Below are 23,373 nucleotides of genomic sequence, written 5' to 3' on the forward strand. Positions count from 1 at the left end.
CATCAACCTGGGGAGGAAAAACATTGGCAAGAATTAACGCAGGTGATGTGAAGATCATCCCTGAAGGTCTGATTGTGCTTCAGGACATCAACAATGTGCCTATGAAGACCATGCAGATCATCATCATTGAGGTGGATGAGGGTGAGCTCTCTAACAATCTCTGTGTAAAAGCTGTGCTCTGATGTTTCATTTCCTTCATATAAACGATGCTATATGTTTATGGTATATTTCAGTTCAGTAAACTTTGTGCTATCACAAAAAACAGACAGTTGTTTTTTCTGATAAGACGAAGATCATTGAAGTGAAATATAATTACGTTTAAACAACTAACAGTTGTTTCAATTTTTAAACAGGGCACATTCTTTCTTATCATAGAACGTGCAAAGGGGAATTTATTGATGGCTGAGAAAGGCAAGTTAGGGGAATTTTGTGTGTGTGTGTGTGTGTGTGTGTGTGTGTGTGTGTGTGTGTGTGTGTGTGTGTGTGTGTGTGTGTGTGTGTGTGTGTGCTTTCACTTTTACTCTGATTTGAATTTACTGTGTTTAATCCCAGACTTGATATTATTGAAAAAAAAAAAAAAAACCCTATTAGCCCGAGAAAAAAATATAAATAACAACAGCAGCAACATCAAAACCCTTAAAACCCATCAGAATGTTCATTTCTTTCCAGTTTTCAGGTCTGGAGCAACTGCTGCTTCACCAGGAAAATAAAACAGTTTTTTAAATGAAAGTGAAAGTTTGCTGTATATACAGGATATAAAATATTGGCAGCTGTTCTGAAACATGAGTTGAATGAAGACTGAGCTGAAGGAAGGTAAGAACTTTGCTGTGGTATGATGAAGATGGTTAGAGGAAAAGTGGGAACACTTTTTTTGTGAATAAGATGAGTATATGGGAGGTGGGAATGAACACATATGTGATACAGTGACACGTAACATTTCTCTGCTTTATAGTTAATATGCCCAGTAGAAACGGTAAACACTGGATTCTCCTGGCAGCAGGTGCTAAAGGCTGGAAAGACTACAGACACCAGGTGACAATATCAAAATCACTAACTAGTTTTTTACTGTTCAATGAAGTCTGCTACCAAAAAAGCCATATAAAGAATTTCTGTAATTTATGTAACCTTTTTTTAAATAAATGTTTAATTAATCATTATATATTTTTTATTGGTTTACATTAAATCGTATCACTTCTGTTCTACATAAAGTATAATTAAATAAAGTTCTACATTAGTAAAAAGTATAATTTAGTAGTACCATAGACAATTTTTTTTTAATTCTAAATTGATCAGTTCTATTACAGGCCAACGTGTGTCACACTTACCAGATTTTACAACAAAATGGGATTCCAGATGAGCAGATTGTGGTGATGATGTATGATGATATCGCTCAGAATAAAAAGTGAGTATTAAAGAGTTTAACATGTCACACATTTACTCCTGCAGTGCAGTTTCTCAGGGCAAGAAAGTATGTTTTAGGAGATCTCAGGCCCGTCCCACTTACCACATCTGGAAGCCAAGCCTCCCATTTATCTGCCCCTATGTCACAAAGTTGTTGATCTAGATGTTCAGAATGGAGGTCTAAGATTAAAAAGCTATCTAAGATGTCTTGAGCTGAGACCCAGAAACATTTCTCTGGATTCCTCCGAGACCACCTGATACAACAGAATGTCACTTAATGGAGCAGAATCCATAAAAGGTATACTGGTGAGATGGCTAAGCTCATGGTGTCTACAGGTTTCAAGAGCAATTCATGAACTCTAGGTTCAGTGCAAAACAGTCAAGGACTTTCTGTCTCTATAAAACTTACTGTGCCTTAAAAGTGAACTGTGTAAAAGTGCCACTGTGCTGGTCCAGTCCAGGAAGTGAGTGATGGAATTGTTATAAGTGTCCATGTGCTGGTATGAAAAAAAAAGTAAAAGTGAAACGTGTAATAGTGACAGAATGAGACATTATAAAGAAAAATCCCCTGATCGTTTATTTCTGCAAATATCAATGCAACAGATCATCACCTGCAATTTCCACACCTTTTCTTACAATCCTGTCACGTTTTTTTTTTATCTGCAAATCATCCTTTGTTTTGTTTACACCTTGTCTAGAAACTATTCCGTTTTTTTTTTCTAGTTTTACAAACTGGGGCTTCAGTTTTGAAACACCAGCTTTTTTCTCCATATGCTTTATTTATTTCCCATTGCTCTTGTCATTTACTTCGTTTTTTCTTAAAATCTTCTCAAAATATGTTTCTTATGCCAGAATCCTTCTTTTCTTGTTTTTCTCTCATCCTCTCCTGAAGATTCCCAAACATCCCCCATGGTGATCCTGGTCCATCCATCCGTCCGTTCTCAGGAACTCACACTATTGTTCTATGAATTTTCTCCTTTTTTTCTACAACTGCTGTTTTTTCTACTCCCTAAACTAATCCATCAGCCGCATCTGCTCACTGGCCTTCATAACATGTATTACATTTACAAGCATTTTGATCATATGATGTTTTCTAAACTTCATATATGTTAGACTTTACTTTAAAACATGACTATTGATTTTAAAAGCTGAGAAGATTTCAAAGCTCCAGTCCAATACTGCACTAATGCTAAATAACAGATACATGTATTAAGCTTGGATTTAAACTAATATAAGCGATGTTCTATGTTATCTGAAGCATATTGCTAAATGATATTATATATTACTAGATTCTACTACTGATAGCTGAAGCTGACCTCAGCTAAATTACATGGGTGAACTTTAGGCACCTTAATATTCACGATGAGTCAAGACGGCATGCATCTGTTTTCTCCACATAGCCGAGGTGTTTAACCACATTAACCACAGCAGACGTGTTTCAGTTTACTGACATTATTTTCTTTTTTTTTCACTGCACTCACCAATAAATCAACCTTACTTTGACTATTAAACCCACCTTTGTACTATTATTGCTGTTATTACTGCTATTATTTAATATTATATGTTATATATATTGTTATATATTATTATTATTATATTATTGTTATGTTGTTTTTTCATTCTTTTATAAACAAAACTATCTACATTTCCTGATGTCTGGTTAATAATCAACCCACAGCAGAAACATCCGTCCTCTTTCCTCACGTCATGATTTACTGATTAGTTTTGTCAGTTGTGAGGAAAGAGAGACTGTGGGAATGAGACTCGTGGAATGATCTGACTGCACAACATGAGCATCTCAGTATGCTACTTCTATCTGAATGATCAAGTTTAGACCATGCCAGAAAAGAGTTTTCAATACACTCTGCTGTTAAAAGGCCAGTGCATAAACAGGTGAAGGAAAATGGAAAAATGTTCTTATTACAGTTATATTTATGTGCAGAAATCCTTTTCCTGGAAATATAATCAACGTCCCAAATGGCCCTAATGTTTACCCTGGAGTTCCAAAGGACTACACTGGAGAGGTGAAGTGTTCCACCTGTAATACACTATTAATACCCTGCCTGTGAAGTGGAATGAATGGTTTTGAAATTGTCTGTTATCAGGAGGTATCAGCTAAAAACTTTCTGGCTGCACTGTGTGGAGATTCAACTGCTGGAAAAAAAGTAATACGAAGGTAGAAACTATGGATTTATTCCCCAATTCTACATCGAGCCTTTCAGTCCAGATTTAGTGCTGCTCACAAAGAAATTCTATTCTGAAACTGAATTTGTGCCAACCATCACCACCATCAAACACCATTCACATTTTCTCTAGGAAATGTTCCCTCATATTGGGTGTTCAAGAAGTTATTCCTCTGTGGCTGACTAAATTTGAGATCCTAATTGGTGCAATAGTTGTTGATGAATTTTCTACAGCAGCTCTGATACGAATGCAGCTGAATCTCAGATTTACAATATATTTATGCACTTTTTCTAAAATGCAATAATCTTTATAGTAACAGCTCATTTTACTGAGACTTTCATGGTGTATGCTCCATAATAAAAAGATTTATGGAATAATCCACATTGTGTTGTCTTTCAGTAATGAAAATGACACTATCTTCGTCTACTTAACAGACCATGGAAATCAAGGGCACTTCTGCTTTCCTCATTCCACAGTATGACCTTTTTTTTCACCCCTTCTGTAAAGTGCACTATACTGAAGTAATGGGTAGTGAAGAATAAAGTTGGAAAAAAAACATTTGAGGTTTTTCTACACCTGCTAGATAAATAAAATGTGAGAAGGTTGTTAGATTCTTGAGTCCCATCAACTGTATAATACTGAAATAATGAAACATAATAAACAGTTGTTTTCTGTTGCAGCTTTATGCAGAAGACCTCGTTAAAACTGTGAAGGAAATGTCAAGGAAGCGCAAATTTTTGAAGGTACATTTGAATACATGTTCTCTTTTCCATTTTCTATCTGCCTTTCTTATAGCGTAAAGGTAAATCAGTGTTCTCTGTTACGGTGAGTGAGAAAGAGGATAAGGAGGGGAGAGGAAGAAAGAAAGAGATGCCAAGCTGAGTGTATGCCATGTGTGCACTGAAAATAGAATAAACTGAAAGCATGATTGCGGCAGAATAAAGACGGTTAATCTCTGAAAATACTGGGTAATAAATTTCTCCAGCACAAAATGTCAATGTCGGCATTGCGCTCCTTCTTCAGTAGACACTTCCGGCAGGCGTCACGAAGCAGCTGCATGAACGCGAACAGCCGGCCGATGTCCCGGAGCATTAGGGAGTGGAAGCCTTGTCTGTGCTGTTTATGGGTCCTGCCAAACCTCTGTAGAACTGCCTGTTTCAGGTCGACCAGGAGCTGCTGAGCTTCCCTGAAGAGTAGCTATTCTGATCCCAGGCAAGCCCCTTGCAATGGATGCATTTACATTTACATATACCTTTACGGCATTTAGCAGACGCTTGTGTCCAGAGCGACGTACAAAATTGCTTTGAGTCTCCAGCATTATTCCCAAATAATAAATCCACACTAAATAATAAATCCACACTGGAACGCAAGATTACAAACTTAACTGCAGAACAGAGAAGAGCCTTGAAGTATACTTAGAGCTCAGACAGCTTGGTGCAGTGCGAGATGTGATGAGGTCTCTGAGGTAAGATGGCCCTGGTCCATTATTGGCCTTGTAGGCATCATCAGTGTTTTGAATCTGGAACGTGCAGCAGTGTGGTTTGGGAGAACTCGGGCTGATTGAACACAAGTCGTGCAGCTGCGTTTAGGATCATTTGCAGTGGATGAATAGCATTCAGGGGAAGATCTGCCAGCAGAGAGCTACAGTAGTCCAGTCTCGAAATGACAAGAGACTGAACAAGGCAGCCTGTGTGGTAGAAATGGTCAAATGCTTCTGATGTTGTGGAGAAGAAATCAACAGGAAAGAGTCACATTAGGAATGTAACTCAGGGAAAACCTCTGCATCTTTCTGTGGCCTCTTCTAGTTTAGCAGGATGTATATGTTGGCTGTCACAGATGCTGGAGATGCTTTTCTAGCATGAGCCTGAATGCCTTCCGGTCCTCCTCCTGAGCTTAGAACTGTGCCTAGAAGCAGCTTTTTGTCTGCTGGAGCTCTGTGTTCAGATATGAAGACTTCATGTTAGAATGACTGATTAGTTATCATCCCAAATCCCGTGTTTTAGCACCAGTGTGGAGAGCTCGCTGGTTCAGGGTGGAAGAAAGAGGAGACAGGTGACTGCTACAACAAACCCGGCTTTATCCTGCTGCAATCACACTTTCATGATTTACATCAGTTTTGAAAGTTTGAAGCCTACAGTATAAATACACTCCACTCAGCATCTCTCTTACTCTCCTAAGACAACAGAGAACACTGATTAGTTTGAACACCTACAGGTGTGTGATCCTTACTGCTTACATCCACTGGCTCTGCCACCATTCAAGAGTTTAGCCACACCCCCAGTGCCACAGTGATATTGGTCCCAGAACTGTTGTGGCTCGTGTCTGAATTTCTTTATGAATTCCAAATTCTTTTAATTCTTACTTTTGGTAAAAATGTATTAGTGTTTATGGCTGAATTGCTGTTTCTAATAGTTTCAGAGTGGACTGTAGAGTCAATCGTGTATTAGAACAAGTGCATTAATATAAATCTGTTATTGCAGCTGCACTACTGTCAGAGCTGCTCTTATAGAACTTCTGACCAATCACATTCCAGAGTTCTCCTCATTTTATATCTATTTCTCTTTTTGTACAACTGGTTTACTGTTTGCAGATGGTCATTTATGTGGTAGCTTGTTATTCTGGATCGATGCTGGAGAAACTGTCAGAGGAACGCAATGGTGAGTTTCATTTCTATTCTATCCAAAGCGATGGTTCTGACATCTTTAGGTTTGTTCTCATGCGTCTTTATCCTCTCGTTTCAGTGTACGCAGTTTCTTCATGCAAGCCAGATGAAGCTTCCTACTCCTGTTATTATGACAAGAAAAGAGATACCAGTCTTTCTGATGTCTTCTCTGCTCAGTGGCTCAACCATTTAGAGAATGTTAGTTTATGATATTGTACATTTTAATGAACTACACATGACTAAGCTGATCCAAAGGGAGCAAACTATTTATTTCGATTTTGGCCTCATACTACAGCACAGTAACAAAATTCACAAGCAAACAGAAAGTAACAGCTCATGGAACAATATGAATGCAAGATTTATGACCACTGACAGGTAAGGTGAAGAACACTGATGAGCTCTTCATCATGGCACCTGTTAGTAGGTGGATTTATTTATTAGGCAGCAGGTGAACATTTAGTGCTCAAAGTTAATGTTAGAAGCAGGAAAAAATGGGCGTAAGTATTTGAGTGAGTTTGACAAATTGTGACGTCTAGAAGACGGTCAGAGCATCTCCAAAACTTCAGCTCTTGTGGGTGATGTTCCTGGTCTGCAGTGGTCAGAATCTATCCAAGGAAGGAACAGTGGTGAACCAGCGACAGGGGGACGAGGATCATCGTGTGGTCCGATCCAACAGACGAGCTCCTGTAGCTCAAACTGCTGAAGAGATTAATTCTGTTAATGCTCAATGGGTCACGACTGTTTTATCAGCAAAAGGGGGACCAACACAATGTTTGGCAGTTGGTAATAATGTAAATATGTAAAAATAAAACTATTTCCCAAACACTCCCACTAAATCACACCACCCACCTGCTACACCACTCTTTGGTTCTAAATACTTAAAAAAACATTTCTCTATTTCCCTTATTAAGGAGACTCTTAGCACAAGTTCATTTGGAGATCAGTTTTCCTACCTGAAGAAAAATGTCAGTAAGAGTGAGAAGGAGCAGACACCCTGTAACTATGGGGACATGGTAGGTACAATTAGAAATGAATGTAGTTTTTTTTTTAAATCCTGCATTATGTTATGACTGACAGCAAATTAAATATTACATTTAAACATGAAAAACAAAAATAATTTCCAGATCATTTCCACACAACTGAAACCTAACAAGAAAAGCTGTATTTTTTATTGTATGTCAACATGATGTTAATGTGTTTTTTTCTCATTGACTCCACTCTAATAATCCAGCGAATGATCCAGTTAAAGCTGAGTGAGTTTCTTGGACGATCTCCTCCCTCCATCCTAGAGACCTATTCGTCATATTTACTCAAATATTTTGATCTGATAGACACTACAAAAGGTTCCCTAATAGGTCAAGAAAATCGGATTACAAATGAACAGGACACGGAAGAAAGACAGACACTGGAAATACAATAAAAAAAAAGAGTGAGTAATCCTCTTCTTACTGCACTGCATTCTTTAGGCCAGAGTCTGATTTAGGATCTGTAAGAATAATCTATACAGTTCTGTAAACTGTATATCAGGAATTAAGAAAGGTAGAAGTCAGTAGATCACACCCAAAGACACGGGATGGCAGAAATAAACAATTTAATTAGGATCCAAAAAGAGAACATAACAAAAAAAACCTCCTGAGAAAAGGTGGAGTCCTTGTAATGTTCTTTGATATGTCAGGATGAAGTAGTGATTCATTTATGTCCTTCAATCAGAAGAATATAGAACATTGTTTTTCTTTGTTAAGTAAGGAGGAGGTGGAGCCTTGATAACATCCTCTGTGAAGTTGGTCAAGCTTTTGATGGTGTCCTCTTTGGAGTCTGGAAAAGTTAAAGCAATGATCTCGGTCATAAAAGGAGGCCAAGCTAAAGCATCATCCACAATGGCAAGCAATAGAGTAAAAACTCAATACCTGTACACTTAAGCAGGCAACAGAATAAAAATGTCTTTTGATGAAATTAGAATGCAGCAGGAAGAAGAAATTGGTGAACCAGAAGGCAGTAGGAGATCTTTTGGAGTAACCCAGATTTAGAATTGTAATCCAGGCAGGGAACTGATCTCATGAAAAGCAAGAAAAATGCCTTCTGAGCTCAGCAGGAGGTATTTAATTCCATTTGATGCAGTCTAGGAGGCTCAGACATGAAGCTCATTAAACAAATGCAGATCCTAAAATGTGCACTTATCATCTGGCTGCTCAGGGCTTCACTGGTTCCATTAAACCATATGTTTATAGATAAATATAAAATCTGGGTAACATTGAAGTTTCTGCCATTTTCTGAAGAGATACACGTTATCATATAAAATAAAATATGTAGTATTACTGTATACTAAGAATCTGTGGAGGTTTAAAGAATTATTGAAGTTCTTATTTGTTTCTGAGAACATTCTTTTGTAAATACCTTACAGCAGACACATCGTGGTATGGCACAAGAGAATCGTTTATTCATGGCTTTATGGTTTACTCATGTTTAGTCCTCCATTTACACTTGAGCAGAAGCTAAATGGAATGGATGAAATATTTCATGTCAGAATAACTCATGTGAATAGTTTTATTACACCAAGCTTGTGATGGACATGCTTAAACATTACACACACATTTGGATTGAGTGTAATTCATTATCATGCAAAAATCCTACTTGCATCAGCAAAGCCAATCTAAAATATAAATCAGCAAACAAAGTGGATACTCAAGAAATTGCATTTAAGCTGTTGTGATAAATCTGGAGAGGTCAAGAAAACTTTCAAAATCTGATGAGAAGTTTCTGCTTTTAGAGCCCAGAAAAAGTCCAACAAGGACTTGACTCACCATCTGGCAGGAAAATAAACCATTTTGTTAATTTTATTGACATTTTCCTGTCATTTCTGTTTGTATGACAATGAGGAAAAAATTATAAGTAAAAATGATACAATACAAATAAAAATAAATAAGAAGCAGGTGGTATAATAATGTAATGTAATAGAAATATGCACTAGTGTCAGAACTGCTTTTATAGAGAATTAATCAAGACCTTCTAACTAATCACAGTCGAATGATTCACAAAGTATATTCATTCATTTAATTCAAATTTTTTTCTTTGATTCTTTCTAAACATGTTGCAGTCGTTGAAGCACAGGACATCGTGAGAGACCAGCAGAGGGGAACTCTGAAGGACTCTATACTGACATGGAAACGTACAGAAGTGGTTTTGAAAATGAACCCCTAAAGCTGAGGCTGGAGCAGTGTGTAGTATCTTCTCAGCTGACCCTAACAGTAAAAATGCTTCTGCTGAGGCTGCAGTTGAAGGTCTTCAAGCAGGAGCCATGAGATTGGAAGTGTAGCAGCTGCAGCTGGTCCAATTGAAGCAAAGCTGAGTCTGGGATCGATACTGGTGTCACCGTTAATCCCACTGATGTAAAATTACATTTTCTAGGTACTGGAATTGCACTGGGCACAATGGGAGTGTCAATATTTATATATTTGTTTCCAAAAGTAAACAGATCCATTTTCTTTGTAAAAAGCTTTTGATCACATTTCTCTCAAAATATAGTTATTTATTTACAAAATGAACTTTTGTTTCTTTGTGAGTTTTTAAATTCTGATCTCTGACAGGATTTGTGATTGTGATTTTAGTTTCAGTAAAAAAAAAAAAAAGTTTATTTGTTTTGTTTTAGTACATGACAGTGATTTTTGGTTCACCAACAGGAAAAATAAATAAATAAAAGAAAGTGATTGTGAAGTTGTGTTTGATTTTTTTAATAAAAAAAAAAAAAACATACACATGAGCCAAAGACCAAAACAAAAGCAAATAGAACATAGTATATGATCTCTGACATGCTGATAGACACAAACAGATAAAAGATAAAATTTAGAATTATTGCTGTCAGTGAGCTTTGGCAGGTCCATGAAGAATCTGTCCTCTGACCACTCACTACTGTAGAAGCTTATTGTCTGCTTGCGGATTTCAGTGGGTTCCGATAGGAGATCCCCTGATTCTGTTCGCACAGCATGTATGAATCTTTTTTGTCCATTCTTTCACTCTAAACTTAAAAAGAATTTAGAAGGAGCAATTATCTCAGTTTCATTTTTTAAGCATGAGCGGACCAGCGCCCCCTGTGCTGTGATGTCTAACAGGTCTTTCATTTTGGCCTTTTACTTTTAAGGGTTTCAATACATCCTCGATTTCCGGTGGCCTCCAAACGCTGGATTTCCATTATTTCTATCTCCAGGGCTTTTAGGGATCTAACAATATCCCTTGTGATGTTAAGAGTGTACTGTTGACAAAATACTTTGATTTGTGTTTTTGTAAAATTCCACCACAGCTGAAGTGGCCTTCTGAGATCCATAAATTTGTAAAAGACACTCTAAAATTAGCGTCTTCTAAACATGTAGTGTTAAAATGCCAGGAAGCACTCTTAGGTTTAATGATCTCTTTAATGATGACACTTTACCATGCTATGGTCAGCAATACCTACTGAAACATGAAAACACTTTGTAAAAAGCATCAGCTGGTGTTCAAGTCCATAAAAGTGATCCAGTCTTGCCAGGGAGAGGGTGTTGTCTATGGCATGGGACCACGTGTACTGTCTCTTGTTCTTATTAAATGTTTTTAATATGTCACTTAACTTGTGGGCCTCCATCATCTCCCACAGACGCTTACAGGAAGCTACTTGAGGTTCTGCGAGGTTCGATCTAAATTATCCGTAGCACAGTTAAAATTTCCACCCAGAATTAGAATCTCCACAATTTTACCATCTGAGGTCACACTGCTTAATGTGTCTAAAAAACATCCTCTCCACTGCACTGGTGTTAGCATACACACAGATACAAACTAAAATTTTCCTTCTCATAAAAAGCTTTCACTCTTAAAAGCCTCCCATTTAAAATCTCTTCAACTGCATAAGAACAGGAAATAAAACTGTGAGCAAAGAGCAAAGCAACTATACCAGTAAGTGATGTGTTATGACTTCAAATCACTAACCCCTAAAAGTCTGTATAGCTTAGCTCTCTTGTTCTGCTCTTTTGTTCCATTAATATTTATGCACACAATATTAATTCCAATCATTAAAATAAACTACTCCAATTACTCCAAAACGCTCTTGTTCTGTCCATGCGGTAAAATGGTAAAAACCCGGCCGGCTGCATGGCGTGGTCCTGTACCGCTGCGTTTAGCCATGTCTCAGTGAAGCAGAGAATGTTGCAGTCCCGTATGTCCCTCTGGAACTTAACACATGGCCTGAGGTGATCAAGCTTGTTTTCCAGAGACTGAACGTTAGCTAACAGGATACTAGGTAAGGGGAGCCGTGTGCACGTGCCCTCAGCCTGTTCCTGATGCTCGTTTGAAGCTCGCAGACGCCGGTACGGGTTGCGTCCTTTGTTCTTCCTCAGGATCTTGCTCGGCAAACATGGGTCCAGGTTTAAAAATGGCGAAAATCTAGTAGATTGTAAACCAATAGATAAAACAGTGGCTCTCTCTTATGTAATAATGGCCATTTTATAAAAAGAAAATGGTAGACATGTAAACAAATATTAAAAATCAACAAAAACAAACAAAGTGTTGCCCTAGCAGTTAAGAAGGCAGCTTACTTCACCGGCACCATCTTGAAATCAACTAGATTGATTTCTAGCAATTTAGATTAAAAAGCTGTTTTCCAGCTTTAGCCATTCGCGTTTCCTTCTGAGCATGCCAAGATCAGCACCAGTTGGTCACCTGTTTAGATAACTGACCTTTGCGATGGAGCTCCGCAAGATCTTTGACATCACTACACACCGGCAGCCATCTCCAACGCCTACTGATCTTTTTGGCAAGATTGCGGTGGAATTCCAGACAACCACTTCTGCAGGCAGCTGGGACCACACTGCATTGTATTACATCTTTATCTGGTGTTTATCACCAGAGGTTAAAGATGAGCTTACCGCCCACAATCCTTGACTTCCTGGTTACCCTCTCTACCCGAAATGTCGAATTCGAGAATGTGTCCCTACACCCTGGCAACCCAATCCTCAGCTCTCTTCCCCGCAGACCTCTTCAAAAATCAAAAAAAATGTTTTATTGCCAGGTACAGCGAAGGGTTTAGCAAAGAGCACTTTACATTACTAGCAATTTGTCTTGGTGTCAGGTGCAAACACATACACAGATGTGAAATGTGGACACAGTTTTTAAATACACCATCAGAATTAATACAGTAATGTGGGGATCATCCCATGCTCACCAACTAAAACTCAACCCCAGCAAAACAGAACTGCTGGTTATCCCAGGCGACTCATCTCCAGGTCAAGATCTTCAAATAACACTTCATGACTCTCTGCTCTCCCCTTCAGCCACTGCTCGTAACCTTGGGGTAACTATGGACAATGAACTGTCCTTCTTCCCACATGTTGCTAATGTTGCTCGTTCTCGTCAATTTCTTCTCTACAACATCCGAAGGATTCGACCATTTCTGTCCACACAGGCTGCCCAGGTGCTTGTTCAGTCTCTTGTGATTTCAAGACTTGACTACTGCAGCTCTCTGCTGGCAGGTCTTCCCCTGAACGCTATTTATCCACTGCAAATGATCCAAAACGCAGCTGCACGGCTTGTGTTCAATCTGCCCAAGTTCTCCCACACCACCCCACTGCTGCTCCTTCACTGGCTTCCAGTAGCTGCACGTATCAGATTCAAAACACTGATGATGCCTACAAGCCAAAAATGGACCTGCACCTTCTTACCTCAGTGACCTCATCACATCTCGCACTGCACCACGCTGTCTGAGATCCTCCAGCACTGCTCCACTGGTACCACCTTCTCTCAGAATGAGAGGTAAGTACACTTCAAGGCTCTTCTCTGTTCTGGCACCGAGGTGGTGGATTGAACTTCCTCTAGATGTTTGAACAGCAGAGTCCCTGACTATCTTCAAGCGACGATTGAAGACCTTCATCTTCCTGAATCACTTAAATTAGCACTTTCCAAGTTTGTAGAATTTAAGGGTTATATGTATATTAAGTTTGTAATCTTGTGTACAGTGTAGATTCATTCATTACTAGAGACTCAAAACACTTTAGTACGTCGCTCTGGATAAGGGCGTCTGCTAAATGCTGTAAATGTAAATGTAAATGTAAATGTTAATGTAAATGTTAATGTAAATGTTAATGTAAATGTTAATGTAAATCCCTGAGGATTTGATTTTGCTTCAGGACATTGAGAATGGGCCTAGAAAGTTGAATGAAAAGACTTTCAAGATTTAAGCAAAACATCAACAATAATTTGGATGAGGGTGAGCTCTCTAACCAGGTCCAAAGGGTAACATCTGAAGTTTAGTAACGAGAATCTTGGTGCATGTAAATTTGGTTTATTAATTACAAAGATCAGTTCTGATGTGCTCTGTTACTTTATGGAGATGTTAAATGGCCTTCATAAAAAATACGTCATCTCTAGCATTTTTATGAACTTTAAATTTTCACAAAAACTGTTGTTTTTGTCCTTAAGGGAATTTGATCACTGTAAATGCAAAGGAGAATTTAATAAAATACTGGTGACTCAGAGTGATGTTAGGGGAATTTGTGTGTGTGTGTGTGTGTGTGTGTGTGTGTGTGTGTGTGTGTGTGTGTGTGTGTGCACTTTCAGTTTCACTCAGTAAATGCACTGATATTAATTTATTGTTTAAAACTAGAGCTGATATCATTGCGAATAAACGAACAGCCACAATAAAACCCTTTATAACCCAACAGTATGTTGATGGCCCTTTAAAAAACCCTTTATATGGCCTTCTTGTCTTCTTGCACAAACATCCTGATAAGTGATAAAGTGAAAATGAAAGTCTGCTGGATATAAAAAACGAACATCTCTGTTTTTGGCATTTACTTATATGAAGACTGAGCTGAATCAATTTCTGGACAGAGGAGAGGTAGGAACATGTGTTTTGTGATGAAGATGGTAAAAGGAAAGGTGAAAACACATTAATTTTGTGAATAAGAGCAGTAGATGAGAGGAAGGAATGAATAAATTTGTGATGTGATAAATTTGATCAGTCACATGTAACATTTCTTTGCTTTATAGTAAATATGACTGGTAGGAACAGTAAACACTGGGTTCTCCTGGCAGCAGGTTCTAAAGGCTGGGAAGACTATGGACACCAGGTAACAATTTTAAACTTTCTGATAGAAATCAATCTGTTACCAAAAAAACAATATAAACAATTTATGTAATAACTTTTGTTTGTTTTTGGTATAATTTTAATTTGGCGGTTTATTTAAGTGCCACTTTTGTTGAATGATCCATGTGCAATATTCATATCATTTCATGAATATTAATTGTTTTATATTAGTAAAAAGTGTATATATAGTACATGCAGGCTTTAATTTCTAAATTTCTCAATACTATTTACAGGCCAATGTGTGTCACGCCTACCAGATAGTACACAGGAATGGGATTCCAGATGAGCAGATTGTGGTGATGATGTATGATGATATCGCTCAGAATAATAAGTGAGTATTACAGAGTTCAACAGGTCATAGTTTTACTACTGCACTAATTCTACCATGTAGAACCAAGAAAGGGTGAAAAATGAGAGAGCAGAGATCACATTAGAACTTACCAAGAACCATCTAAAAAAAGAGAATGTTATTGTATGCCTGCTAGAGGGCCTCAATGTTACCAACTCGAAATCTGATTGGATAAAACAACATCCTTCAAGCAGCATGTATTCTAAGCTGCAGATGCCCACACTGTTTATTCTTCACGACAGATTCCTCTGATCCAAGCAACATGTGATATGATGGCTTAAATCTGATCAGATATAAACTTAAGCAGACACTCTGAGAGAAATCTAATGAAATGAAGAGAATATACTATTGGGAATAATTATTTAGATATTTATGGACAAAAATACAGTCAATACCATAGTAATACAATAGCATTACTCAGTCAATACCATAGTAAGCTTAAGTAAGTGATTCTGATAGAGTTTAGGTCTATCTTACTTGCCTGACAGTGAAAGGTATACTGGTCCTTGCTTGGTGTCTTTAAGGAAGATGGAGCAGCTCATGGTCTCTGTAGGTGAAGTGCAATACAGGCAGTGAATTTTAGTTTATAGTTTAGTTTACAGGACAACTGTGTCTTAACATTATAAAGGAGTAATGGTGGGTGGGTAATGGTACAGTAGGTAATATTAATTTGAGTTTAACAAACCCTCCATCTGTGAAGAACAGAATGCTGGTGTTTCAGGGTTGTGCACATCACTGAATCTATTTCCTAATGTCTGTCACATCAGACCATGGAACCAGTTGTGGCTGGTGTAAATGTTCAACCTACAGCAGAAACATCAGCCCTCTCTCCTCTTCCAATAGCTGTGCAAGTCTTATTTTCATGCTTTCCTGAATCTTTTTTTTTTTTTCTGTTTTAAGGAAGGAGAGACTGTGGGAATAATTTTCAGTCCAAGTTTAGAGACATTTAAACTCACACTTTTAGTCCAATTAAAAACATTCCTGAACTTTGCTATCAGGGAGGAAAAATGTCCAGAATCCTTTTTACAGCTATATTTTTTTTGCAGAAATCCTTTTCCTGGCAACATAATCAATGTCCCAAATGGCCCTAATGTTCACCCTGGGGTTCCAAAGGACTACACTGGAGAGGTGAAGTGTTCCACCTGTAATACACTATTAATACCCTGCCTGTGAAGTGGAATGAATGGTTTTGAAATTGTCTGTTATCAGGAGGTATCAGCTAAAAACTTTCTGGCTGCACTGTGTGGAGATTCAACTGCTGGAAAAAAAAGTAATACGAAGGTAGAAACTATGGATTTATTCCCCAATTCTACATCGAGCCTTTCAGTCCAGATTCTATTCTAAGGTGTTAGATAGAAGTTATTCAATAAGTTAGTTCCCTACACCTGCCTACTGAATTTGAGATCCTGATAATAACAGTGAAGCTGCATATCACAGATTTATATTAATGCACTTCTAATATGTTATCACTTTACTGAGATTTTCTGTTGAACACTCCATATAAAGAGAATTTCAGGGTAAAATTAGAGGGTGTGTGAGGAGTTTATGGTTTCTCTGTAACATGACAAGCTGTGTTTTTTTATCATATTGAAACAGAGGCTGGTGTAGAAATGAGTGTTTATAGCTGCTATAATCCAAGTGAGAGCAGGAACCAACTCTTCAATAACTTATCATGACAAGAACATTGTGTTGTCTTTCAGTGATGAAAATGACACTATATTCGTCTACTTATCAAGCCATGGAAGTCATGGGGACTTCAGTTTTCCCTATTCCAGGGTATGATACCTTTTTTTTTTTTACCCCCTTCTGTTATGACCCTCTCTGTGTAAAGTGCACTATACTGAAGTAATGGGTAGTGAAGGATAAAGTTGGAAAAAAACATTTGAGGTTTTTCTTTACCTGCTAGATAAATAAAATGTGAGAAGTTTGCTAGATTCTTGAGTCCCATTAACTGTATTATACTGAGGTGATGAAACATAATAATTAGTTTTCTGTTGCAGCTTAATGCAGAAGACCTCGTTAAAACTGTGAAGGAAATGTCAAGGAAGCTCAAATTTTTCAAGGTACATTTGAATACATGTTCTCTTTTCCATTTCCTACCTGCCTTTCTTATAGCGTAAAGGTAAATCAGTGTTCTCTTGTTGCTAAACCCGTCACCTACCTCTGGATACACTGCCAGATGTTCTTCAGCCACCCACACCACACGATATAGCAATGTTAGATGCTGGCACTGGACCCACGCCATGGAGGTTTAATGATGGCATGGCTGAATCACCCTGGGTTTCTGCACCAGTGTGCAGGCTGGTTGGGGGTAGAAGAAAGAGGAGACAGGAGGCAGGTCCAACAACAGCAAAAAAAACGGCTTTATTCTGCCGCAGTCACACTTTTATTATTAACTTTTTTGTGTTTTCTCTCTTTCTAGACTCTTTTCTCTTCCCTCTTTATCATCTTTCTTGCTCACAGCAACAGAGCTCATCTCTGGCTCGTCTCTGTATTTCTTTATTAATTCCAATAAGACTTTCTGATTCTGATTTCTGAGCCCACATATACAGTAGATTATGATACCTTCACCCCTGCCCTGGTGTTGGTTGTAGGTGACATTGTTTTTGTTTTCAGTAAGAAACAAATAAATCGCTGTTCCAGTAGTTTAACAGTGGACTGTAGTGACATCATGTATTAGAACAAATGTCGTAATATAAACCTGTGATTGTAGCTGCACTAATGTCAGACCTTCTGACCAATTACAATCCAGATTTCTCCCCATTCCATTCCCTCCATATTTCCCTTGTTCATAAATAGTTTAAAGTGTTTGTGTGACTTTATATTTCGTCCTCTTATTATACGAATCTTTTGAACCGGGTCACTGTTTGCAGATGGTCATTTATGTGGGAGCTTGTCATTCTGGATCCATGCTGGAGAAACTGTCAGAGGAGCGTAATGGTGAGTGTGATGACAATTCTGTGAAAAGTGATGATACAGATATGTTTAGTTTTTTTTTCTAATGAATTTTTATCCTTTTGTTTCAGTGTATGCAGTTTCGTCATGCAAGCCAGATGAAGTTTCCTATGGTCATTATTATGACGAGAAAAGAGATACCAGTTTTTCTGATGTCTTCTCTGCACACTGGCTCTACAACTTAGAGAATGTTAGTTTACTATATTGTTTTGTTTTTTTTAAATGGACTACACAGGGTTTTCACACTAAAGACTGAGCAAATGATTTGGCCTCATACTACAGCACAGTAACAAAATACAAGGAAACAGCATTTTAGCTCAGTGTGTGTGTGTGTGTGTGTGTGTGTGTGTGTGTGTGTGTGTGTGTGTGTGTGAGAGAGAGAGAGAGAGAGAGAGAGAGAGAGAGAGAGAGAGAGAGAGAGAGAGAGAGAGAGAGAGAGAGAGAGAGAGAGAGAGAGAGAGACCTTGTTATTATAAACAGCACAGATAGGTGTCAGGTGTGTTACATTAACTAAACACTCCCACTAAACACACACACACACACACACAAACACACACACCTGCTACACCACTTTTTGGTTCTACATGTAGAGAAAAGGTTGGTAATTTATTATTTCTCTTTTCTTTTTTATGAAGGTGAATCTTAGCACAAATTCATTTGGAGATCAGTTTTCCTACTTGAAGAAAAATGCCAGTGTGACTAAGAAAATGGATAAAAGTCAGACACCATGTAACTATGGGGACATGGTGCGTACAATAAAAAAAAATTAATTTTTTAAAGTCTACTTCATCACTATCAGCAAATTAAAGATCAAATTAAATCACAAAATAAACACAAATTTCAGATACCTAATAAAAATAGTCTGTAAAAAAATTCATTTTAAAGTAAAATATTAATGTCTTTTTTTCTTATTAACTCCACATTAATATTCCAGCGGATTCTCCAGTTAAAGCTGAGTGAATTTTTAGGACGATCTCCTCCCTCAATCCTAAAGGCCTATTCCTCCTTCTTGCTCAAATTCTTTGATGTGTTCGGAATTTTGACTGTTTCACCAATAGTTCAAGAAAACAGGAATAAAAATGAACACACGCTGGAAAGACAACATGATGAAAGTGTGAGTAATCCTCTATTTACTGTACTGCATTCCTTATTTCTAAGTAGAAATGTGTGTGTCATCATTACTGTAAGCCAGATTCTGATGTAGGATCTGTAAGAATATTCCCTACAGGAGAAATAGAGCTTCTGAAAACTGTACATCAGGAATTGAGAAAGGTAGAAGTGCACACAAAGGAGATCACAGCCAGAGACAACAGATAGTAGACATAAACAATTTAGTCTGGATCCAAAAACAGAACATGGAAAGAAAAATAAATAAATAAAAATACAGAATATCTTAATGATGGCTCTCAAAACACCATAATGGGTCTTAAAGTTCAACAAAGCTCCTGTACCTGTTCACACAATATCCACACACTTTCGAGGCCTTTTGGTGCAATTTCCAGTGTTAAGGCAGTGTCTCAAAGAACAAAGGTGGAGGTTTGAAGGTGTTCTTTTTAAAATCAGGAAAAGTTGAAGCAGTGATCTTGGTCCTGAAATGGGGACAAGAAAAGACATAATCCACAGTGGTAAGCAGTAGAGTGGTAGCTCAGTGGTAAAGGTTCTGGTTTACTGATCAGAAGGTCGGGGGTATAAGCCCCGATATCGCCAAGCTGCCACTCTTGAGCAAGGCCCTTAACTCTCCAGGGGTGCTGTATCATGCTTGACCTTGGGCTCTGACCCCAGCTCCTGAGCAAGCTGGGATATGCAAAGAAAGAATTTCACTCTGCTGTAATGAATATGTGACATAAAGTCTATTCTATAAAGTCTGACAGCAGCATAAAAATGTTTTTGGTTAAACTAGGAGGCAGAGACACAAAGCTAGAATGCAGCATGAAGAATTGCTTGGTGAACCAGAAGGCAGTGTGAGATCATTTGGAGTAACCTTGAGGCAGAACTGCATTACATGTTATTAAATATGTGACAAGACCCAGTGTTTTGAAAAGTTGTTTAAGATGTATTTATTAATTAAATGTATATGTTTCTGTAATTATATATACATTGTGTAGAAGAAGGATGAAATGGAGTTTGGAGTGAAGAGGACTGCTGAGAAGAACACACTTCACACACTGTGACTGAAAGCTGACTTGCAAGAATAACACTACACCATCGCTTTCAGGACGACGGGGAAGAAGAACAGGTATGTTCATTGTTCATTTGTCTATTGTATATGAGCTCCTGTGTGTGTGTGTGTGTGTGTGTGTGTGTGTGTGTGTGTGTGTGTGTGTGTGTGTGTGTGTGTATATATAACACACTATATTGCCAAAAGTATTGGGTCACCTTTCCTGCTATATGTGTTTTTTTTCGAAACTGTTACCACAAAGCTTTAGATGTGCTAACAAAAAACATTTTGCATTCACTTGAACTTGGAAACCCAAACCTGTTCCAGCATGGCAATGCCCCTGTGCACAAAGTGAGCTCCATGGAGATCTGGATTACATGCTTTGGAGAGGAAGATCTTGAGTGGTCTGCTATAGAGCTCTGATCTCATCCCTACTGTAACACCTTTGGGATGAATGTGAACACTGACTGCACCCCAGGTCTCCTCACCTACATCAGTACCTGCCTTTCATGGCTGATGAACACATATCCATAACCACACTCCAAAATCTAGTGGAACATCTTCCCAGAAGAGTGAATTATAAGAGCAAATTGGGACTAATTGTGGAATGTGATGCTCAAAAATCACATACCATATTTATGACCAGGTGTCCCAATACTTTTGGCAATATAGTGTGTGTATGTATGCGCATGTGTGTGTGTGTGTGTGTGTGTGTGTGTGTATATATATATATATATATATATATATATATATATATATATATATATATACAGTACAGACCAAAAGTTTGGACACACCTTCTCATTTAAAGAGTTTTCTTTATTTTCATGACTATGAAAATTGTAGATTCACACTGAAGGCATCAAAACTATGAATGAACACATGTGGAATTATATATGGAATTATATACATAACAAAAAAGTGTGAAACAACTGAAAAATGTCATATTGTAGGTTCTTCAAAGTAGCCACCTTTTGCTTTGATTACTGCTTTGCACACTCTTGGCATTCTCTTGATGAGCTTCAAGAGGTAGTCACCTGAAATGGTCTTCCAACAGTCTTGAAGGAGTTCCCTGAGAGATGCTTGGCACTTGTTGGCCCTTTTGCCTTCACTCTGCGGTCCAGCTCACCCCTAAACCATCTCGATTGGGTTCAGGTCCGGTGACTGTGGAGGCCAGGTCATCTGGCGCAGCACCCCATCACTCTCCTTCTTGGTCAAATAGCCCTTGATGCCTTCAGTGTGACTCTACAATTTTCATAGTCATGAAAATAAAGAAAACTCTTTGAATGAGAAGGTGTGTCCAAACTTTTGGTCTGTACTGTATATATATATATTTATATATATTTTTTTTACTCTCTCACCTCCAGATGTTAATGAAACTGACTACGGGGTGCATATTAAGAGGTATGTGATGATTTCTTTCAGAATTTTATTTATGAAAGCATTTGTTTATTTAAATTCTAATTTAATTTCTGTATTCTTTTTGTTTATCAGCATGAAGGAAGCCATCCATCATTCAATTTTGAAGAAAAAACACATTCCATTGGATTTGATTCTTTTTTGTAGCAAAATGCTTTATATAAATGTTTTTTTTTTAAACTATTATTTTTGTACTTATGAATGAAAATCCATTTGTTATGAAAAATCAGTATTACCTGGATGTACTTTTAATTGGGTACAATTAAATTACCGTTCTAAAAAATCTACTCAAGTAAAAATGAGCTAATTTACAATTTACACAGAGAAAATCTGTGAAGTGCAGAGGAACTGAGGGAGAAACAATGGACCAAGTGTGTGTGACTGAAGTTATAGCTACAAAAAGAAGGTTGGAACATATGATTTAACTAAAAACTGCCTGAACAGCATGAACTGAAAGATAAAATGCATCAGAGCAGGAAGATAACAGCAGCAAGGTGAATTTGTTGGAGGGTAACAAACAGCAGCCATTGAAGAAGTGATCACCCACCACACAAGCTTTCTGTATGACCGAACTTTGTATGAGTGTTTCTAAAGTGTTCGCACATTTTTTCTCTGTGCATTAAAAATAATCAGATTTACTGTTGTCATATTCCTCTGCGTCTGTTTATTCGTTTTCCATAACAAATTTGGCATCATCAGCAGGATTGCATAATTCAATTCATTTTTATAGCACTTTTAACAATGTACATTGTCTTAAAGCAGCTTTACAGAGATAATAGCTTTGCAGTAATAAAATAAAGTATAAGTTTGTTCCTTATTATTGTAAGTGTGTCCCTAATGAGCGAACCAGTAGTGAGGAAAAACTCACTGAGAGGGTATGAGGAAGAAAAGGGAAGTGCTGGGATTTGAAGAAACAAGACCTTAAGAGTTAAATCACACTTCTTAATTGAGGCTTGTATCAAGCTGATTCTGCTGCAATTACAGAATAAAACAAGGCGAGGAAACGTCAGTGATTTCCAGCAAATTATTGACAGAGAACAAGTCTGGGATTTAAAATGTCTTTGTTTAAGGTCTGGGACTAAAGACCACTATCAAGATTTTGGGGTTTTCCAAGGATTCCTTTTTCTTCCTCGTGTCTTTTTGTTGTTGTTTCTTTTTGCTAGTGTGTTTCTGTGCACTTTTCGATTATTATTTGTACCCAATCATCTTGTGTCTAAGTCCTCCTCATGTCCTAGTTTCTTTGCTCAAATCTCCACATAATGTAGTCTGTGGTTTGTGTTTTGTTTCCCTGTGTCTCCAGCCTACAGGGCTGCGTTAGGATTAGGAGCCTGTGAGACGCAACGCAAATCTCAGGTGGTTTTATCTTTGCCGTAGCGGTGAAACAAATATAGCGTGAGTCCCACAGTCCTGCGATCTGCCATAGGGCTTTATAACAAGAATAAAGTCAACTAATGAATTGGAGAAGAAAAATAAAACGGGTATTTATGTCACAAAAAAACGAGGTTATTGTTATTGTTCTGTAAGTTAATATTAGCCCTAATGTTTGTGTATGTTTGTACACAATCTTTGTATGCTGTGAGAGAATGTTTGGAGCGGGAAACACACTGTGGGAGTGGGCGGTGATGGTCAGGAATTCAGCGGGAAAGGGAATAAGAAAACAGTCCCACACAGGGCTTTAATCCAACCTTTCTTTAGTTGCCTATTTGTACATTTCTACAAATTGAATTTGCTTTGGTGTGTTTTTTTCAGGTTCTTCAAACAGCAATATGTAAATGTGAAGCTCCCACTAATGCATCAGATACCGTTTCTACAGGGAATGTAATGGCGGATGAGGCGACAAAATCTAGCAGCCACGCAGACACCCGGGCATGTGATGATTAGTGTGATTGCTGATGTTAACCCTATTACACCCTGTGGAGAGTGTGAGGTGGAGAGTAACAGGTACACCAACAGCAAAAAAAGTGTGTGTTCCAGGTTTACTTCCACCTTCACAGACCGAAGCTTGGCAACGTGCACACTATCACACACTCACAGCTGACTTACAGGTTCTTCAGTCAAGGAATAGAGCAGAAGACCTGGAGGTCAGAAAAGTAGTGTGATATGGTCCGGATCAATTCAATTCAATTTCTTTTTATTTGTGT

The 23,373-nt window shown here is 38.0% G+C and overlaps 1 protein-coding gene across 1 annotated transcript; it reads left to right on the top strand.

Moving 5' to 3' along the window:
• The first annotated feature begins 105 nt into the window (after nucleotides 1–105).
• On the top strand, nucleotides 106–21,874 carry LOC310734985 (legumain-like). The gene is made up of 14 exons (XM_083557534.1): nucleotides 106–141; nucleotides 670–813; nucleotides 953–1,032; nucleotides 1,305–1,402; nucleotides 3,344–3,425; nucleotides 3,507–3,577; nucleotides 3,985–4,060; nucleotides 4,266–4,328; nucleotides 6,176–6,242; nucleotides 6,327–6,445; nucleotides 18,291–18,401; nucleotides 18,590–18,769; nucleotides 19,761–19,891; nucleotides 21,308–21,874. Exons 2-13 carry the CDS (start codon nucleotides 792–794, stop codon nucleotides 19,824–19,826), a joined length of 1,035 nt encoding a protein of 344 aa, XP_083413660.1. The 5' UTR covers nucleotides 106–141; nucleotides 670–791; the 3' UTR covers nucleotides 19,827–19,891; nucleotides 21,308–21,874.
• The last annotated feature ends 1,499 nt before the right edge of the window (nucleotides 21,875–23,373 follow it).

This window comes from Silurus aristotelis, assembly GCF_946808225.1.
Source record: "Silurus aristotelis genome assembly, chromosome: 12".
In the NCBI taxonomy this organism is placed as follows: domain Eukaryota; kingdom Metazoa; phylum Chordata; class Actinopteri; order Siluriformes; family Siluridae; genus Silurus; species Silurus aristotelis.

Coding starts and splice junctions, on each gene's coding strand:
- LOC310734985 (XM_083557534.1), top strand. CDS start 792: ATGAAGACTGAGCTGAAGGAAG. Junction 3,426..3,506: donor CAAAGGACTACACTGGAGAG/GTGAAGTGTTCC, acceptor GTCTGTTATCAG/GAGGTATCAGCTAAAAACTT. Junction 18,770..19,760: donor AAAGACAACATGATGAAAGT/GTGAGTAATCCT, acceptor TACATTGTGTAG/AAGAAGGATGAAATGGAGTT.